The following is a 17,683-nucleotide window of genomic DNA, read 5'->3' on the forward strand; positions in this document are numbered from 1 at the left end:
ACTGCACACAGGAAACAATGACATTTTCAGAAACTGATTAGCAATGGACGTAATTGTTCACTGAGCTAGACAGAGCCCTTCATGCATACACACAAAATAAGGTAGACATTGTCTAGGAACGCATTTTGTAACAGGTTTTAATACGGTGTTCCTGGATATGCATGCATCTACAACCCCCTACCACCCTGGTTATATTAAAGTGGTGTTGCTTTTCATTTGCTTATCTTAATCATTGTACTGGAAAAGGATAAATCTTCTATGTTAAGAGAGATCTGTTTATTTGATTTTTTATTTTTTTGTTGTTGTTCTCTCTTCTAGTGTAGGCTGTGTATTTTGTGATCCCAAGGAGCCCATTAAAGTTTGCACTCGGTTCAGAGCTCGGGTTCTCATCTTCAATATTGAGGTTCCAATCACTAAAGGATTTCCTGTAAGTCTCTGTAAAAACTGTGCTCATGGCAGGTCAGGGCTTTGCCTCTCTGTTTGACCTCCTGAATATGACACATTCAGAATCCAGAATTGGTTCTGTCTGTCCATGGGAAACAGATTCTTCTGTAATTTGAAATGGATAGAAGAGGCCACTGTGGCTGTTTATGCATATTCTTCCTGGATTTTAATACATAGCTGAGTCAGTTCAGGGAATGTGAGTTCAGCCACAGATAGGCTTGAGAAGCTAACATCTTGTGGAAATATGATGATGCACTTAAGTGTAAGATACTTTTTAAAATAAATAAAATATCAGTTCATGCTACAGAAATGCACTGAGGTGGCAAAAGCGAAACACTAAAGGATGAAAGATGTATTTATGATGACATAAAATATAGCCTTTGTGTCATGTTGGTCATGATCACAAAGTATAGGAACTGGGAACAGTTGCTGGATGTGTACTGGATCTCTCACTCCTGTGAGAGAAGTTTTATAATTATTTGTTTAAAAAATCAGTCTTGAAACAAGCTGCTGTTTTCAACTATTGACACCTAGGATTGCTGATTACTGTAGGATGTTTAATAACTGCAAAAATTATTTTCAGGTGCTTTTACACTATCAAACAGTAAGTGAACCTGCTACTATTACAAGACTGTTGAGTGTCCTGCACAAAAGCACTGGTGAAGTGACAAAGAAAAAACCTAAGTAAGTGTTATGAATAGTTAATAATTACTCAAGAAATGGGTTGACATTTAATACACAGTATATCAAGCAGTTTCTACTATGAACCAATTGTATGTTATAAGAATATGCTTTTATTGTTTTAGTTGGTTTCATGTTTGGATTTCAATGTGCTTTACAAACTGAAAAACCTCCTGCCCTCTTGATAAATGCAGAGCACCTGAGAAGTTCAATGACTTAGGCCTAAGGTCACTTGCAGAATTGGGAATGAATCCTAGATCAGCAGCCCTTCACTTAAAAAATTTTTCTGTCTCTCCCTCTCTTTTTTTTTTTTTTTTTGTTTTTAAACAGTATTTCTTTTTTTTTACTGTTAAAGCATGGGATCCTTATATAATTCTGGAGATGGCTAACTCTTTAGATGGTCTAAAACATGCTTGACTAGACAGTGTGTCAGTCAGCAAAAGAAATTTAGGGAGTTTTCCCATACTACTACAACTTTTAGTCCCTTTAGTTATTTAACGTTGTATTTGGCTAGAAATGCTATTTGATACTTACAGCATTTTCAGAATAATCCTTTTCTGGAAATTTCATGTCTGAAACTGTTGCAGACTTCTACAAAGTAATGAATTTGCTCTTTAGTTGTGGGGTTGAAACAAGACTTGATTTCCACTTGACATGGAAAAACAGGTGTTAATGAGATAATTAGCTTCAAAACAATTTGTTAAATGCTGTGGTGAGTGCCAAGAAGTTTTTGAAGAAAACTTAGATGCCTTATTAAAATGTATACTCCAGGAAAATGTGTTTTTAGTTTCATGGCTTGGGTTATACTTGAAATCAAGCTTGATAATTATACTGTGCACCTTCTGAAATGATTTTTTTCCATTTATTCAGTATTCTTTTCTTCATTTAACTGTGCATACATTTCTGATAGAGATTTCTGCTTTTTTACTTACAGGTTCTTGGCTAAAGGCCAGAATGCTCTAATAGAACTACAAACTCAAAGACCTGTTGCTCTAGAGTTGTACAAAGATTTTAAAGAGCTGGGGAGGTTTATGTTACGCTATAGTGGTTCCACTATTGCTGCAGGAGTTGTTACAGAGGTATGGCATTTTTCTAATAGACTTTCTGTACTGCAGAGGAATGAAGTGATGGTTAAGATCTGTTTTACACCTTCTAGCCTAAAAAGTGAATTTTTTCTGCTAAAAAGGAGACAGTGCTTCTGCAAGATGTGAGGAAAACTTGTCATGATTCTGTTTAATTTATTAGGACTAAAAATTACTCTGGTTACAATTTCCCCTCTTTCCCATTGAGTTAACATACATCAGTCTTTTTGAAATCTGCCTGTATGAATACACTGGAAGCAGTTTGTAAATAAGAAGTGTTGGCCATTTTTACTGTGTCTAGATTGGGTCCAATGTCTTTTTCTGTTAAAATTAAAGACAACTGTATATTTCATTCTTACTGATGCCTAAAAAAATTTTCTGATCTTCTGTGGGTCTAAACATAAATGTTTTATCTTCTACTAGAAGGAAAAAATATTAATGTCCCTCTAGCTGTCCCTTTTAAAAATCTTGCACATTAAGCAAATTCTGGTACTGAGAACTTAAAAGTGAGTAATTTAATGTCAAAACTTGGAGCATGAACCTTTCTGGTTTATCCATGTATGTGTAAAAATGATGTGCTAGGTCAGTCAGAGGCCTTATGGATGTATAATGCTCCTAAAAATCTGTCTGGTCTTAAATAAGATCCAGAAATAGGATGGATTGCTCCAATTTTTCATTAAATTTAAGTTGAGGTGAGTGAAATCTGAAATGTTTAGAACTAGACTAATGTTTGTAGAATTGGGACTAAATAACCTCTTTGATATGTTATTTGGGAATTGCTATTTTATTACTTGTCTTCTTGTTCCGAGAATTTAAGCAGAAAAGGAATTATTTTTTTCCACAACTATATAATACTGAAGAACACTGAGATAATTTTACACTTAGTACTTATTTTTTTCCATTTGCTTATATTTTTAGATTAAAGAATGACAGTGGTGACAGAATTTCCACCGTCCAAGCAAAACTCAATCAGATAACCCAACTTCAATGTAAGAATCCAATTATTTCAGTTGAAGGAACAAGTGCAATTAACTAGGGAGAAGATGGTGGTGACAAAAGTCGAATTGTGTGAGACATCTGGGGATCCCTTCATCAGTCTCTCTTGCTGCAGTATAAGATGCCAACTGACAAGGAACTGCAAGTGTTGCACTTCTTGATCTCAAGAACCTCATTCTCCATGTGGAATTTAGCCCTTAGGGAAGTTGATGGAAAAATATTAGAAAGTTGAATTAGATAAAAAGATTATGAATTATCATGAAACAAACTCCTTACTTCCAGACATAAATTGTTTACATATTTTCTTTGATGGCTTTTTTGCTGCACATTAATTCAGTAAAGTAACTTTATTGGTCTAAAATATTTTTAGGTTTGAGTTGAATGCATATTCAGGGAAAAAAAGAACTATTTACCTTGTTTTCAAGAGAATGGCATGTAGTATTATCACGGGATTGTTTTCCCTGTCCCAAAATTTATTTAAGGAAAAAGAAATTTTCTTTTGCTGTGTAGTGGAAGCTGTGCCAACTTTGGCTAATTTTATTTTTTAAACAGTAAGAATAATAAAATAGATTTGTCTGAGCATATTTGTCTCCCTCATCTTTTGTTATTTACACACTCCTAAATTGTGTTAAATCATTCTTCACTTACCATAACTGAGAAGTTTCAGAGTAAACTTGTGAGTTAAAATGCGAAACTGGCATCCAAGTTGGCTTTCTGAAGAAATAATTTCAGTTTTTCTCATGTTACTCTGTGCAGCCACTGTGTGTACACATCTCTTTCATCCAGACTTAGTGCTCTTTTGAACAAAGGCTGACAGTTTAATCTTGTGGTGTCTGCTAAAGCAAAATTATGCTGACTTACGCCTGTGACTCCTTCCTGCTTTTCAGTAATGGGGCAGATGAAACCTCCCAGCTGAGAGGAGGGTCCTTCTGCCTCTTCCAGCTCAGGACAGACACACTTTACTGCAACTTGGAAGTCTTTTTGGTAGGAATTGCGAGAGGACCTCAGGTATTTCAGGACCTGTATATGAATGCAGAGTGGAGACAATTCACCATTGCCCAGAGTTAGTGGTGGGAGGCAGGAAATGAAGCACTTGCTCCAAAGCATCGGTCTGTGGGGTTAACCGAAGTAAAGCTGTGTCCACAGTAGTGAAGAACACAAAACCACTATGGTTGTTATTTAGTTCACAGTCCTGTATGGTCTGTACCTACTCTTCACTCAGGATTTCTTCTTTTTTTTTTTGCACTTAGCTGCTTTAGCCCCAGTTCAATAGCGACCTGCACTTGATCACAAAGATGAATAGTACTGTTGACTGCATGGATATTTGTAGAAATATCAGCAGTGCTTTATGTGGAAATGACTTTTGTAAAAGCTTATGAAAGCTGAAAACTGTTATCTACCAAGTTTATGAATTTTCACTAATTGTTAATGTCTTCTTTATAGACCAAAAATTGCACTTAAATATTTACCAGTTTCAACATGCTACTGTGAAAGTTTAGGTGTCCTTGTTGGATTCCAGTGATTTATACTGCCAAGCTCCTGCACTGAACCTCTTGACTTCAAACTTTGACAATGTTTAGGTTGCGCTTAAGTCAGGAGATAGTTTTCAGTTCTAAGGCTTGCATAAATTCCTTAGTTTATGGACAAGAAGTGTGAAACAGGGTGAACCTCTGATAACTCTTCTCACACATGTTTGCATTAAATTTTGAGGCTCACTTTTCTGTCATGACAGAAAAGCTACTGCATGCTTTCCCAGTTTGCAGACTGGGAGAAGCAGAGGTATTACATAATCCAGTTTCAACGTGGCTGCACTACCTTTCAACACAGATTTGAACTCTGCCTAGAGGTGCCACTCGGTTGAAGCATAAATGATCTGTTGTTGTGCAATAGAAGCATATCGCCTTTCTTCAATCAAAATATGATTGCATGTTGATCCAGGTGAGACTTGATGGCTTGGCAGTTGTCTAGGATGCAAAACCTTCCTAAACTGCTGATTGAGATATTCACAATCTCCTGGTGAGAACATACTGCTCTCTGGTGTACTGTTTTGATTATCTCTGGAAAACGAGGAGGTGGCATGCAATCTTAAAGCAATTTGATAATTCTCAGCGTTGTCTTGGAGAAAATGTCTTTTACGCAGCTCTTACAAGCAGTTTAGGTTCTTGGGAAGTTAATGGAAAAACTAATTATATGTAACAGGCTTCTCTATAGTAGGGTGGCTTCCACTGGAATATCTATGGAAGGGAAAGCATGACAGCCAGTCTCTTGCATTTTTTGTAGGGGGAAAAAAAAGATGAATCTCTGACAACATATAACAGCGTACCAGGCAGGATTGTGCTTCTCAGATGTTTGAGTTGAGTGGTCATTCAGCTGTTTGTTTTGTTTGATGTTTGGGGATACTGATGGAAAAGAGTTTCTTGGTAATTAAAATCTTCTGGTTTGATAAATGCATTGGTTTTGGGATGCAAGGAAAAGTATTGATAATAACAGAACTGTGAACATGAGCTGCAGACATGCTGGTCTTAAGTCTTTTCTTTTGTCTGCTGACACTTAGAAGTAGGTTCCTGGCTAGGTGTTTGAGTGTTATTTTGTTTAGTTGTTGCAGAATGTCTTCAAACTGTAACTTGAAAAACTGTTACAGGATTCCCCTGTCAAATCATTCTTTTTGTTTCTTTTTTCGGTACTTTATTTCCTATAGACAGTAAAAAGCTGGTTTCCAGCAACTATGCTGTTTTTTCCTCCTTCAGCTCCTGAAAAAGAACCAAGTGTCACAGAAGTACTAACTTTTTTCCCCTTTGCTCTTTCCTGCTGTTGTTGCCAGGATTTGTTCCCACTTGTAAGCAAGTGGTGCAGAGAAGACAGAGGGAGGGGGGAGGAGTTCGGACTCACTGTGCAAATACATACAGACATACTAATCTAAATTGATGCCTTGTTGAAAAAACATCGCAGGTGAAGCAAGCAGCCAACAATGGCTCACTCAAAGGCTCTCTTAGTGCTGGAAAACTTCATAGGTGGCAAATTTGTTCCCTGTTCCTCCTACATAGACTCCTATAATCCATCCACTGGAGATGTCTATTGCAGAGTTCCAGACAGTGGCAAAGAAGAGGTGAGTACTATCCACATGTACAAAGGAGTGAAAAATGTTAATGCATGTAGCAATAACCTTTTGAGTGAGTGAGGCTGGAGGTGAAAGAAAAGAAAAATTATTATTTCAGTGCTTAAATAAGTAAGTTCTTGATTATATTGTACTATTGTGTAATTCACTGCTGATGCAGCAAATGCTGTCATTTTTTTTTCATTTTGCTATTAGAAAGTTATGCTCTGGATTCTGGTGTGAATCAGTAAAGCTTCAGTAATTTGCATGGAGCTCCTTTAGCTCACATGGTAGGAGATGCCTTGTGCATAAATTAATAGTAACACCCAGACAAGCTGTAAATATAAACAATCTGTAAGTGAGAACAGTGTTTATTGATCTCTTCTGTAAATAAATTTAGAGGCACCATATGCAACTGTGGTCTCCCTTAGTGTCTTGATGATTCGCAGTTTTCACTTAAAAGGGTTTTTGGCTTGGTGTCTCTGAAGATGGTAAAAAGCTTTCAGGCCTGTCTGTTTTTGACATTAGCAGTTGAATATTCAGTGGCTGTGATGAGTGCGTTTCCTTATAACATACCCTGTCCTCTGCGTCCATAGGGTTTCCTGGCCTTGTGCTCTCTACTGGGATGAATGTTTCCTGGAACCCTGTATGTATTCAGGTGTGGATAGGCAATGATGTTCATCAGGGGAGCTGCAGTTTCATTGATGCTGCTTTATAGGGGACCTACGAGTCTGTGTCCAAAGTAGTGTTTCAGATTTATTGAAGAGGGAAGTGACCACAGAAGCTTGGATAGCACAGAGGGCTTGGAAAATATTGTCAAATAGTGGACAGCATTTTGAAAATGGTTTTTAAAACAAACTACTACAGTGTATAGCTGCTCCCTTCACTTGCATTTCAGCCTTATTGACAGCTTCTCTCAGCAGAAACCTTTGCACTGTAATTTCAACTGGGTAAATATTTGTTAGATGCTGATGACCAAGGGTTAAAGAGTAACAGGTTTGTTGGAATACATCTGTGTAAGTTCATTCCAATCCTAATTATGCCTGAAAAGTTTGCTCTTTGATGTGCAGGTGCAAATCTTCCTGTCCATTCATTTGCAAAATCATTAAAACCAGAGAGAACTGAGAATGTCAGAGGCTGCTGGCCACTCTAGAAATACAGTTCAAACATCCTAAGAGCAATGCTTTTCTCTTTCAGCTTTGTGTGTAGCAATGGGAGCCCAGTTTAAAGACTTGTAAATTTGGTGAGTGCTTTAGTCCTGACTTTAGACAGCTATACAAGAAGGTTGTGCTCTGCAGAGCTGGCATCTGCTGCTGACTTATGGAATGTGCTGAAGAAAATGCAATTACATACTACTCAAGGTTATCTAGAGATACCAAAGTAAGCATTTAGACCAGAGTTCAACAAAGGACTCAGGATGCTGGTTTCTAGCAAGGCTCAATGTCCAGTAATATGCATTATCTTGGTTAATTTTACAGGGAAGTTAGAAGGTGAAACAAGGAGAGACATCAAGTGTGTTGCTGACCCTGGAGTTTAATGCAGGTCAGATTTGTGGCCATTTTAGCCACTTTCTGCCAAAAACATTGATTTTTTTTAAATTTTTTTTATTTTTTTTTTCTAGTGGCTAGTTTGTTCCCTAGCTAAATATCTTAAGTTCTACATAGCAGTACCACAGCAAAATGAGCAGGTGCCCTGTATATCCAAAAGACAGACTGATGAGGACTAACTATTGCTGGTGAATATCTACTTTGAAAACACTTCTCTTTAAAGAACCTGTCTCCTGCACATCATCCCCTGCAGAAGCAAGCATCTTTTCCTGAGGGCAGTTCAGCTTGGGTTATTTTGATAGCAACCTTTTACAATGGGTCTGGATTGTGTGTTGTTTCTCTGTGTCTGTCTCGTGCAGAAGAGGAAAGCAGAAGGAAGTGTTTCAGACACAGGAGTTCATAGTTGAATTCTTGTGCGTGTTTTCTTTGTGGCTTGACTTTCTTTGCTGGTTTTTGCTAGTCAAACTAAGTAACTGTTCAACCTTTGTATGCTTCGTTCTCTACAAATCTCTCTCCTTTTTTTCTCTTTTTCCTTGATGAATCTACTGCCACTTAATTCCCTCCTTTGCTAGTTTTCTCCTCTGCTGTTTGTGAAAAAGCAATACTTTGGTCCTTCTAAACCCACTGAAGGGTTAAAAATGCAGTATTGACTATCTCCTCTCCTGGCAGCACCTGGTGGAAAAGGCCACAGAGGAGAGGACAGATGAGCAGCAGCACAGGATGGGAGGGTTGAAGGACAAGTTAATTAGTGAAGGTGGTATGGTTTCACAGAGGGTGAACGTTTTCAGGATAGCGTAGCATCTGCACTGGACTCACTCAGGAAGCTGCAGTTCCCCTTTCCCAGGCCTGGTTTGGTCCTGCTTCAGCTGTTCAGTGGCTGACAGCCTGCTGCAATTGGCACTTGAGCAGCAGGTTGTTGAACTACAGTGGAAAGAGAAGAGTCTAGGTTTCTGAGCTTGGCCAGTGATCCATGTGACCCTCTGCATGCTGGTGTATTTCCCACCTCGCCCCCTGCACTGGTGTTGTTCTGGCTTTCAAAATCTGGATGTTATTTTTACAGGGCCCATACATTCTGATGTGTGTGAGAGGGGGAAGGAGAAGAATTAGAAAGATTTTATTTTTTTGCTTGCTTGAACTTTTGTGCCCTCATTAGTAAAACGTCTTTGGAGTATCTGTAAAACATTTTGTGATTTTTTGTTCAAGACCCATCACAATCTGAAGGAACAAATTTGAAACTTAGTTTTGTGGAATTGGTGGATATGAGCCTTCAGTCACTTCATGGGAACTGGCAATATGGCAACATTCAGAGAGATCATAATGATCTGATTAATATTACATCAGCATCCTCCTAGTTATTGATTTTGACAGATCTCCAAAACTGAAGAAATTGCATGAGAAAAATTTTGGGACCGCAGCTAAGACAGCTTTGACTAAACCACCACTTTGATGCATATATTAGACATTGGGAGTATTGAATAAGTGATGTATAGGAAGCAAAAGTTGGGAAATAGAGCAGGTAATTAAAATATAGAAGGATATTGATTAGTTAGTGTGAGACTGGTAAACATGAAGTAGGAACTGCTTATAAGTTAACAGATGAATGATGCAGGTAACTTCCATTTAAGAGTCCAGAAGAAATGACTGATGGGACAGAAAGCCTTCTCCTGAATTTTAATCCTTTGAGGATGGGTCTGCTTCAGAAAAGTGCTGGTAATCTGCCACTGTTCAGAAATGTCAGGCTGAAGGACCATGCAGCAGTCATGTACATCTCAAGGAAAATACTGATAGGAGTGGTGTGCATCTATGTAAATGCATGTAATGATTCTTATCTGTAGGCTTTGTTAGGTGTCTGGCAAGAGAACTGACTAAACCCCAACAGCTTAAAAAGGAAGTTTATTTTTTTTTCTGTGAGGTCATTAATGACTTTCTAGCTGTGATAAGGTAAGATAAAATTTTTCTCTGAGTGTCCATTCCCTAAATATATTGCTAGTCCTTGCTTGAACCACGTGGTAGAAATCAAGAGCTAGCAGAGCATCCAGTCCATTTCTTCCCCAGTGCCTTACTTTCATCATTGCCTGGTGTGGCTGAAGTCTTGTGTTGCAAGGGTTGTGCATGTTTAGACTGAAGCTGCATTTGCTCTGGAGAGATTCTTGCTCTTTTCTCCATGAAAAACAGTATTTTTTTTATTTGTTCTGGCCAGTGACACCTGATGGTGTGAGTTGACCAGCCTGGTGGGTGGCCCACAAGTTGCTGTAATTTGGAGAAAAACAAAGAGTTCCAGTGGAAGTTTGTTTTCTAGATATTCTGTTTCAGTAACACTTCTTGAGTAACGGGGTAGTGTCTTGGTAACAATGGAGAAGCTCTAAGGAATTGTCATCTTCCCATAATGTGGTTTGGATTATTAGTCCCTGAAATATTAATTAATCTGATGAGTGTTTAATATTTTCTTAAGCCTTTTGCTAGAATTCACCATCCCTGTTTTGCTTTTTTAGGTGGAAGCTGCTGTCAAAGCTGCCAAAGATGCCTTCCCAATTTGGTCCTCAAAAAGTCCATTGGAAAGATCTCAGATCCTGAACAAATTGGCAGATCTGATTGAACATGACCTGGAAGCATTTGCACAAGCAGAGTCAAAGGATCAGGGTAAGAACTGGAACTGCAGATTTCAAATACAGTGTGCCTTGCTGAATATTCAAATGGAGGATTTGGATGACATTTTTTGCATGGTATGAACTGTTGGAGCAAATTGGAGTTGATGTGCATGAACCTTGAGGAGGTTTTTGATTTGGGATCCCTGGGGCATTCTTGCTTTTCAGAATTGCTGACTTTTACTTCAGTTGTCAGATATTTGGAATGCATTACTAGCAGGGAGCTGTTGTCATTGACTACAGTTGCACTGTGCTGGGGATTACTTGGGTGCGGGACAAAAGAGATTTCCCAAAAGACACACAAATCAACTTTGAGAGCAGACTATAAAGCAGTGTTTCTGTCCCTGACAACAGCAGCATGTTTGTTTTTGTTTCAGGAAAAACCATTACTTTTGCCAGAACGGTGGACATCCCTCGGGCTGTGCACAACTTCCGATTCTTCGCCTCTTCCATCCTTCATCACGTCACAGAGTGCACCGAAATGCCAGCCATGGGCTGTGTGCACTACACCTCGAGGGCACCTGTGGGAGTTGGTATGATGATCCCCACATGCTGAAAAGCTTGGCAGAATGTCTGCCTCAGTAGGGTCTCAGCAAATCAAAGATATTTTTTTTTAAAGCATTTATTGTCTCTGAGTCATGTGCTAAACATGGGCTTGTCTGTTAAAGCATCAGCAACTCCATGTAAAATCAGTTATTCTACCTCATGGCACAAAAAAAAAAAAAAATACTGAAAATTTTGCATGCCTAAAAAGCTTAATCTATTGCTCTCACCTTCACAGTCTCTGTGTGTGCCTGTGGGTGAGCATTACAACTGTGAATCAGCGAGATGTGCAGAGCGGTGAGGTCCTGCTCCAGCGGGGAGAGCAGGATCCCCCTCTCCTTTGGGAAAGCAGTAGGAGTCTGTGACCCGAGGGCACGTGGGTGAATAAACCACCCTAGCTGGAGAATTGCTGGACTCGGCCACTAGATGCTGCTGCTGCTTCAGAAAATAAAGTGGTTGTCCTGAGCTGACAAGAAACGGTGGTGTAATGATTTCATTGTTAGGTTATGTTATATATAATATAAATAACATATAACATTAAATATATGTAATTTCCCCACATTTACTCTTGAACTTAAAACATAAAATTGGCTAACTTAGAGGACCCTTTTAAAAATTTTCTTGAGCAGTGGAGAATATGACTTTTTCTGGTTAAATTATTCTCATAAGGAAAAGTCCTTACTGCATCAGCTCCATCAAACAGAAAGAAATCCTGTAGCTTTTCTAAGGAGTCATGTGTGACAATTACAGATTTTTTTTTTCATAATTTCCTATTAATATCCAAAGTGAAAATATTCTTAAAGGCAATTACTTAAAATAATTCTGGACATTCAGCAATTCATTGGAACAGCAGTTTTTACACAGTGATAAATTTTGTCACTCATAAGTTAGACTAGAATTTATCTGGAAAATGTGTACTATATGTTATACAGAGTTTGTTTAATACTAAAATTGAAAAAAAAAACCAAAACCAGCTTTAAGGAGCAAGAGAAATCAGAAATATGATCTGAGCTGGCACATTTAGCATGGAGAAGAGAAAGCCCTTGGGGGACCTTAAGAGAGCTAAAGGGGGACTTCTTATAAGGATGTGTAGTGATAGGACAGGGTGGTAATGGCTTAAAACTGAACAAGGGTAGGTTTAGATAAGATGTTAGGAAGAAATTCTTTACAGTGAGGGTGATGAGGCACTAGCACAGGTTGCGTGAAGAAATGGACAATGCCCCAAGCCTGGCAGTGTTCAAGGCCAGGTTGCATGGGGCTTTGAGCTACCTGGTCTAGTGAAAGATGTCCCTGGGGGGTTGGAACCAGATGATCTTTAAGGACCCTCTCAACCCAAACCATTCTATAATTGCTTTCATTTGCTAACACAAAGTATTACCACAGAACAGTTGTTGTGAATTATTTCTATAGCTAACCTTGCATTAATGTTCCTGTGGAACACTAAAAGACGCCCTGAGAACACAAGATTCTGCCCTGAAGAAGCTGCAAAACTTATCCAGAGTCCTGCTGATCACTTTTAGAATCATTTGCACAGACCTTTTAAGGAGTTAAAAGAAATGCTGAAAAGAAACCCTGTGAGAAATGCTGCACATTTATTGTACATTTGTCTGGAAATAAAAGCCATAGCCAAATTCCCTTCATAGATCTGAATTGGTGTATAACTGCTTGAGGTCACGGAAATTAGTTATCCCAGCAGACTGACCTCCTGTCTTTGTGGTTTTATTTTGTAGCTGGTTTAATCAGTCCTTGGAATTTGCCACTGTATTTGTTGACTTGGAAAATAGCTCCTGCCATTGCATGTGGAAATACTGTGGTTGCCAAGCCAAGTGAGATGACGTCTGTCACAGCCTGGATGATGTGCAAACTCTTGGAGAAAGCAGGTAAGTCCTGTAGCATGCTAAGGAGCAGGAACAGAGTGGAAATGCTTGTCTGTGCACCGCGTTGTTTTTAGTTGCAGAAATCAGAAGGTGGTCAAAGGCTTTGGGAAAGACTCTGGTTGCACTGGAGAACAAAAGTCTTTCTGTGTTCTCAAACTGTCCTGTCTCCCCAATCCAGCTATTGCTCTATTTTTTCCACTATCTTCTGATGAAAAGTTTTGCTCCACCTGCACTCCACTTATGAATGTCCTAAGTCTGTGGTGCAAGCAAAGGAGCCATGAGAGAATAAAGGTGTGAGACTCAGCTCTTAGTAGCTCTGTCATGGCTGTATTTGGTGTGCTATTAATTAAAACTGGAGAACAATTGCTTGTTCCCTGAATGACTGTACACTGCGTCTCTGGTGATGCATGTCAGACAAGCTGGATTAGCGGAACTGGTTTTATCATTTAACCCATTACCTATAGAGCTGTCTAACATCACGGGTTTCAGCTACTACTGAAGTGAAAGGTTAGTATTTTTCACTCTTGAGCTGCTGATAACTTCCTAATTTCAGGGACAAAATGAAATTGACACCCTTGGAGCGACAGGAGGGGGTACAATGACTGTGTGCCTTTGTTCCCATCAGGGGTGCCTCCTGGGGTGGTGAATGTCGTGTTTGGAACGGGTGCCAAGGCAGGAGAGGCCCTGGTGTGCCACCCCGACGTGCCTCTGCTCTCCTTCACGGGCAGCACGCTGACGGCCCAGCGGATCACGGAGAAAAGTGCTCCGCACTGCAAGCGGCTCTCACTGGAGCTGGGCGGCAAAAACCCCGCCATCATCTTCGATGATGCCGACTTGAGCCAGTGCATCCCCACCACCGTGAGGTCCAGCTTTGCCAACCAGGTGCCTCCCACCCCTGTAACACATAAACCCCGTTGGCAGCAGGAGGGGCGCCTCTGAGGGTTTGTGTGCGTGCGTGCGCCTGCCTTTGGGTCTGAATCTCAAATTGTCAAGGTCTACTTCAAGACCGTGTTTGAGAAAATCCTAAGTAGAAAAATGTGAAAAAGGTTTCATTATTCCACAAGGAGGGAAACAAAGTAATAAAAGACTCTTCTTTGTCCCCTCCCTCAGAAGATAATAACAAAGTAGATACATTTCTTATCTCTCAGGGAATCAGCTGCTTTAAATCCCACTGTGCAAGTAAGTGGGAAGGTTGTTGATTTGCTAGAATTAAATTAGGGGACTTCCCCCAAAATTTTACCAACATTATTCTTCCCTCATCACCACCCTCAGAGAGAGAATGAAAACCAGGAAATCGTATCTGGAAAAATGTTAGAAAAATAGCTTGGTATCAGAGAGAGATTATCAGGAAATGAAGAGAGAGATCATTCAGAGTTAGAAATAATTTTTTCTATAAAAAATGTTGGAGAAGAAAACATATAATCAATAAAATTAAATTTAGTTATGGTAATGAGTGCATGATACTGATACTGTTTTGCCTTTTCCTTCTCCTTTTTTTTTTTATATGGAAAAAAACACACTTTCCAGTGCTGGTTAATGTAGTTTACGCTCCCAAGGATGCAGGGTGACAAGTGAACTGGGTTGTAATTACTAGTACATGTCAATAGTGCAATGTAATATGAACCAATATTGTTGATATTTTGTTTGTTTCTTTGTTTTTGGTAGGGTGAGATCTGTCTCTGCACCTCCAGGATCTTTGTTCAGAGGGGAATATACAGTGAGTTTTTGAAGAGGTTTGTGGCAGAGGCAAAGAAGTGGAAGACTGGGAATCCCTCAGATCCTACCATCGATGTGGGAGCACTAATAAGTAAAGAGCATCTAGAAAAGGTGATGTTACCCTGAGTTTATGTGATACCATCTAGGGCTACAAAAGGTAGTTTCAGGAGTATGTGGGAAAGGATCTTGTCATCTCCAAGATTAGCTCTGAGGGATGATAACTCAAAGCCTTTATAAGGGGTCTTTTTAATGAGGTTTCTGTTGCCTGTGTCTTGGGATCATGTGATTACTCTGAAAAAAAATCAAATGCTCTGGGGAAAATTATTTAAAATGGCAAAAGAATATTTCCTCCTGTTTGAATGTGATATTTCCAATGGTTTCTAAGTCCTGAATTTATACTCACAAATCTTAGAGTTCAGCATTTTCTTGTATTTTAATAGTGCATTTACTAAGATCACAAATTTGCCAAATAAGTTAGTTGACAACGTAAAAGTTTAATTTTTACATCACTCTGGCAAATTCTGGTTTGTACCAAACAGTTTCCTAGAACTGATTGCAGTAATTCTTAATGGTCTGTGTGTGGAGAGCAGCTGAGATGATGCACAGTTAGACACAGTCTGCCTTAGTGGCTTATATCAAATGAAAGTTGTGGTGTCAGAGTTCAGGGAGAGCAGATGCTCATATCCCAGAAATCTCTGATGCAAGAAGCCAACCAAAAAACCACAGAGTGAGAGAAAGCCAGACCTTTGATATGCTTCCTGATGCCTCAGGAGGTTCTCCAGGTTCCCTTGTTGTGAAGCAGAGTGGTAGAAAGACCCACTTCCTGAGGTTCTTGGGTCTGTAGCACCACAGAGAACTTCCAAGTTTTACCTACTAAGATGGCTACAAGAAGAAAAAGATAAGGAAGTCCTGTGGTATCTCTGTGGTCTTTCTGTAAGGAGACAAACAAGGGAACGATTTCAGAGCAGCAGAAGCAGATCAACAGTACGTCCTATGTGTTGAAGGCAGCAAGCATATGGTTAGCGGCAGCCACGGAAACATCTTTAATCATTTATTGATGGGATTTTCTGTAGCATTCATGGCTTCATTATCCTAGTGGCATGTAAACAATTAAAAAGCCTTGCCTGTAAGGCAGGAAAATACTACTAATTCCTTGAAGTAAATGAGTGAACCATGGCAAACATGGCAGGCTGCCCAGGCTCCTGGGAGAAGAGAGGGAGGCTCTGCGACCACTTGTGTTTTCATCAAGGGCTCTACCCTTTTAGCAGTACTTAGTGGGAAGGGACAGCTAGGCTGGTAAGTGTTAGGAAGTAGAAAACAATTGCTTTTTTCAGCAAGAAATACGGAGCTTTGCATACACAGAAACTAACAACAAAAGTTAGGGAATGCTGCCCTCTGTTGTAAGAGGGCAGCATGTTTCAGCTGGAGATGTTCAGGGGCTCCTGCTGATGTGTGAACCCTTGGGATTTGGTGTCCTTTAGCAGTGATGTTTTTCTGCTGCTTCCCCAGGTAAGGAACTATGTGAAGAAAGCCCAGGCTGAAGGAGCTAAAGTCCTGTGTGGAGAGGGAGTGGATCCTTTGGCCCTCCCACCTAGCAACCAGAAAGGCTATTTCATGTTGCCCACAGTTATTGCTGAAGTCAAGGATGAATCTTGTTGCATGCAAGAAGAGATCTTTGGTCCTGTGACATGTGTGGTAGCATTTGATACAGAAGAAGAGGTGATCAGAAGAGCCAATGGTGTGAAATACGGCTTGGCAGCCACAGTGTGGTCCAGCAACGTGGGACGCGTTCACAGGGTGGCACACAGGCTGCAGTCTGGATTGGTGTGGACCAACTGCTGGCTTGTGAGAGATCTGAACTTGCCATTTGGTGGGATGAAAGCCTCAGGCATAGGCAGGGAGGGAGCAAAAGATTCCTACGAGTTCTTCACTGAGGTCAAAACCATCACAATAAAGCACTGACATATGTCAATGGAAGTATTTGAGTGAAATAAATTACAGCAATTTGAGCTTTCAAAAATGGCTCATTAGAGCACAGGCTGCTATTTTGGCCATTCCTTTCTTGAATTTTGGTCAAGTAATATCATCCCAAGTGTTAATGTTAAAGTCAGCTTTTCATGTCAGATGAGAAGATCAGTATGGACAGCACAATCAACCCATCCCAAGCCAGATTACTTGCCTGTCTTACAGGTTCTAAATATTTTGATATTTTTTATATTCCTGCCTCCAAAATCTGTCTCTTTAAGGCAGATTGGAGAAAGTGTAATATATGACAGTAGCTCTGGTTGGTGAATTACCTTGAGGGACAAAGTAGCAAGCACTTAGTGAGACTGATATTGTGCAGAGAAGTGAACTCATTTTTGCTCTAAACAGGGTGGTCCACACATCCATCCATATTGCACTTCACTGATATCTGACAAGGATTGATACTACACTGAAAGCCTGAGGAACTACCTTTAATCTAAGTGTTTTTAAACCATGGGGTCATGACTTTCTCTTACTATTCATGGAGACAATAAATGTTTTAATGATAACCTTTATGGTAGGGACCTGAATCATCCTAATAGCTGTTCTCTGACTATTTTGAAATTAAAGCCTTTTGTCACTTTGAGACCTCAGTGATGGTGGTTTTTACATCCCTACACAAAAATATGGCTACATCACAGACAGCGTCACTCTTCATTAATAAAACCTAGAATTTAGTTCTGAGAGAATGAACTGTTGGAAATGTTTGTCACCAAAATTTAAAACTAACTCTTTCTCATTTGTTTGCAGAGATTTTTTAAAATCTGGTATCTCACAAACTTGTTTGCTTTCAACAAAAAGAAAAATAGACTTGGATACACCTCCACATCTCTGGATGCCGCCTGGTTGCAGAGCAGACCTAGCAGCCAAGTTGGAGCTGTGGGCATTTGATGGGTTTGGTACAAGAATCCCCAGCTGAAAGCATGTGAAGGGAATACATAAAAATGATAGGCTTAGTGAATTGATGAACTCTGAAGAAGCATTAACATTTTATTTTTAAAATGCCTAGGTCTATTCATGACCATGTGGTGGC

General features: G+C 39.6%; 2 protein-coding genes across 7 annotated transcripts in view; both read left to right on the forward strand.

The window, feature by feature from the left end:
* Positions 1-3,785, forward strand: part of HBS1L (HBS1 like translational GTPase) — a 58,784-nt gene extending 54,999 nt beyond the window's left edge. For all 3 annotated transcript variants that reach the window (XM_015621620.3, XM_015621622.1, XM_033512778.1), the window contains 4 exons: positions 319-427; positions 1,028-1,128; positions 2,060-2,204; positions 3,126-3,785. In XM_015621620.3, coding sequence (XP_015477106.1) covers positions 319-427; positions 1,028-1,128; positions 2,060-2,204; positions 3,126-3,137 — 367 coding nt within the window. In that variant the 3' untranslated portion in view covers positions 3,138-3,785. The remainder of the gene's footprint in view (positions 1-318; positions 428-1,027; positions 1,129-2,059; positions 2,205-3,125) is intronic.
* A 1,277-nt stretch (positions 3,786-5,062) lies between these two features.
* Positions 5,063-17,238, forward strand: ALDH8A1 (aldehyde dehydrogenase 8 family member A1). Of its 4 annotated transcripts, XM_015622274.2 has the most exons (8): positions 5,073-5,141; positions 6,153-6,309; positions 10,337-10,484; positions 10,867-11,022; positions 12,763-12,912; positions 13,535-13,791; positions 14,575-14,736; positions 16,135-17,238. In XM_015622274.2, exons 2-8 carry the CDS (start codon positions 6,172-6,174, stop codon positions 16,585-16,587), a joined length of 1,464 nt encoding a protein of 487 aa, XP_015477760.1. In that variant the 5' UTR covers positions 5,073-5,141; positions 6,153-6,171; the 3' UTR covers positions 16,588-17,238. The 4 variants fall into 4 exon arrangements, with proteins under 4 accessions (XP_015477761.1, XP_015477760.1, XP_033368670.1 ...); XM_015622275.2 differs by lacking the exon at positions 6,153-6,309 and having other exon boundaries at positions 5,063-5,141; XM_033512779.1 differs by lacking the exon at positions 5,073-5,141 and having other exon boundaries at positions 6,077-6,309.
* The last annotated feature ends 445 nt before the right edge of the window (positions 17,239-17,683 follow it).

Source organism: Parus major, chromosome 3 (genome assembly GCF_001522545.3).
Source record: "Parus major isolate Abel chromosome 3, Parus_major1.1, whole genome shotgun sequence".
Classification (NCBI taxonomy): Eukaryota; Metazoa; Chordata; class Aves; order Passeriformes; family Paridae; genus Parus; species Parus major.

Bases quoted from the DNA above. Each gene is read 5' to 3' on its own strand.
- ALDH8A1 (XM_015622274.2), top strand. From the start codon at position 6,172: ATGGCTCACTCAAAGGCTCTCTTAGTGCTGGAAAACTTCATAGGTGGC. The intron at 6,310-10,336 runs GTGAGTACTATC...TTGCTTTTTTAG, and splicing joins CAGACAGTGGCAAAGAAGAG to GTGGAAGCTGCTGTCAAAGC. The intron at 12,913-13,534 runs GTAAGTCCTGTA...TGTTCCCATCAG, and splicing joins CAAACTCTTGGAGAAAGCAG to GGGTGCCTCCTGGGGTGGTG.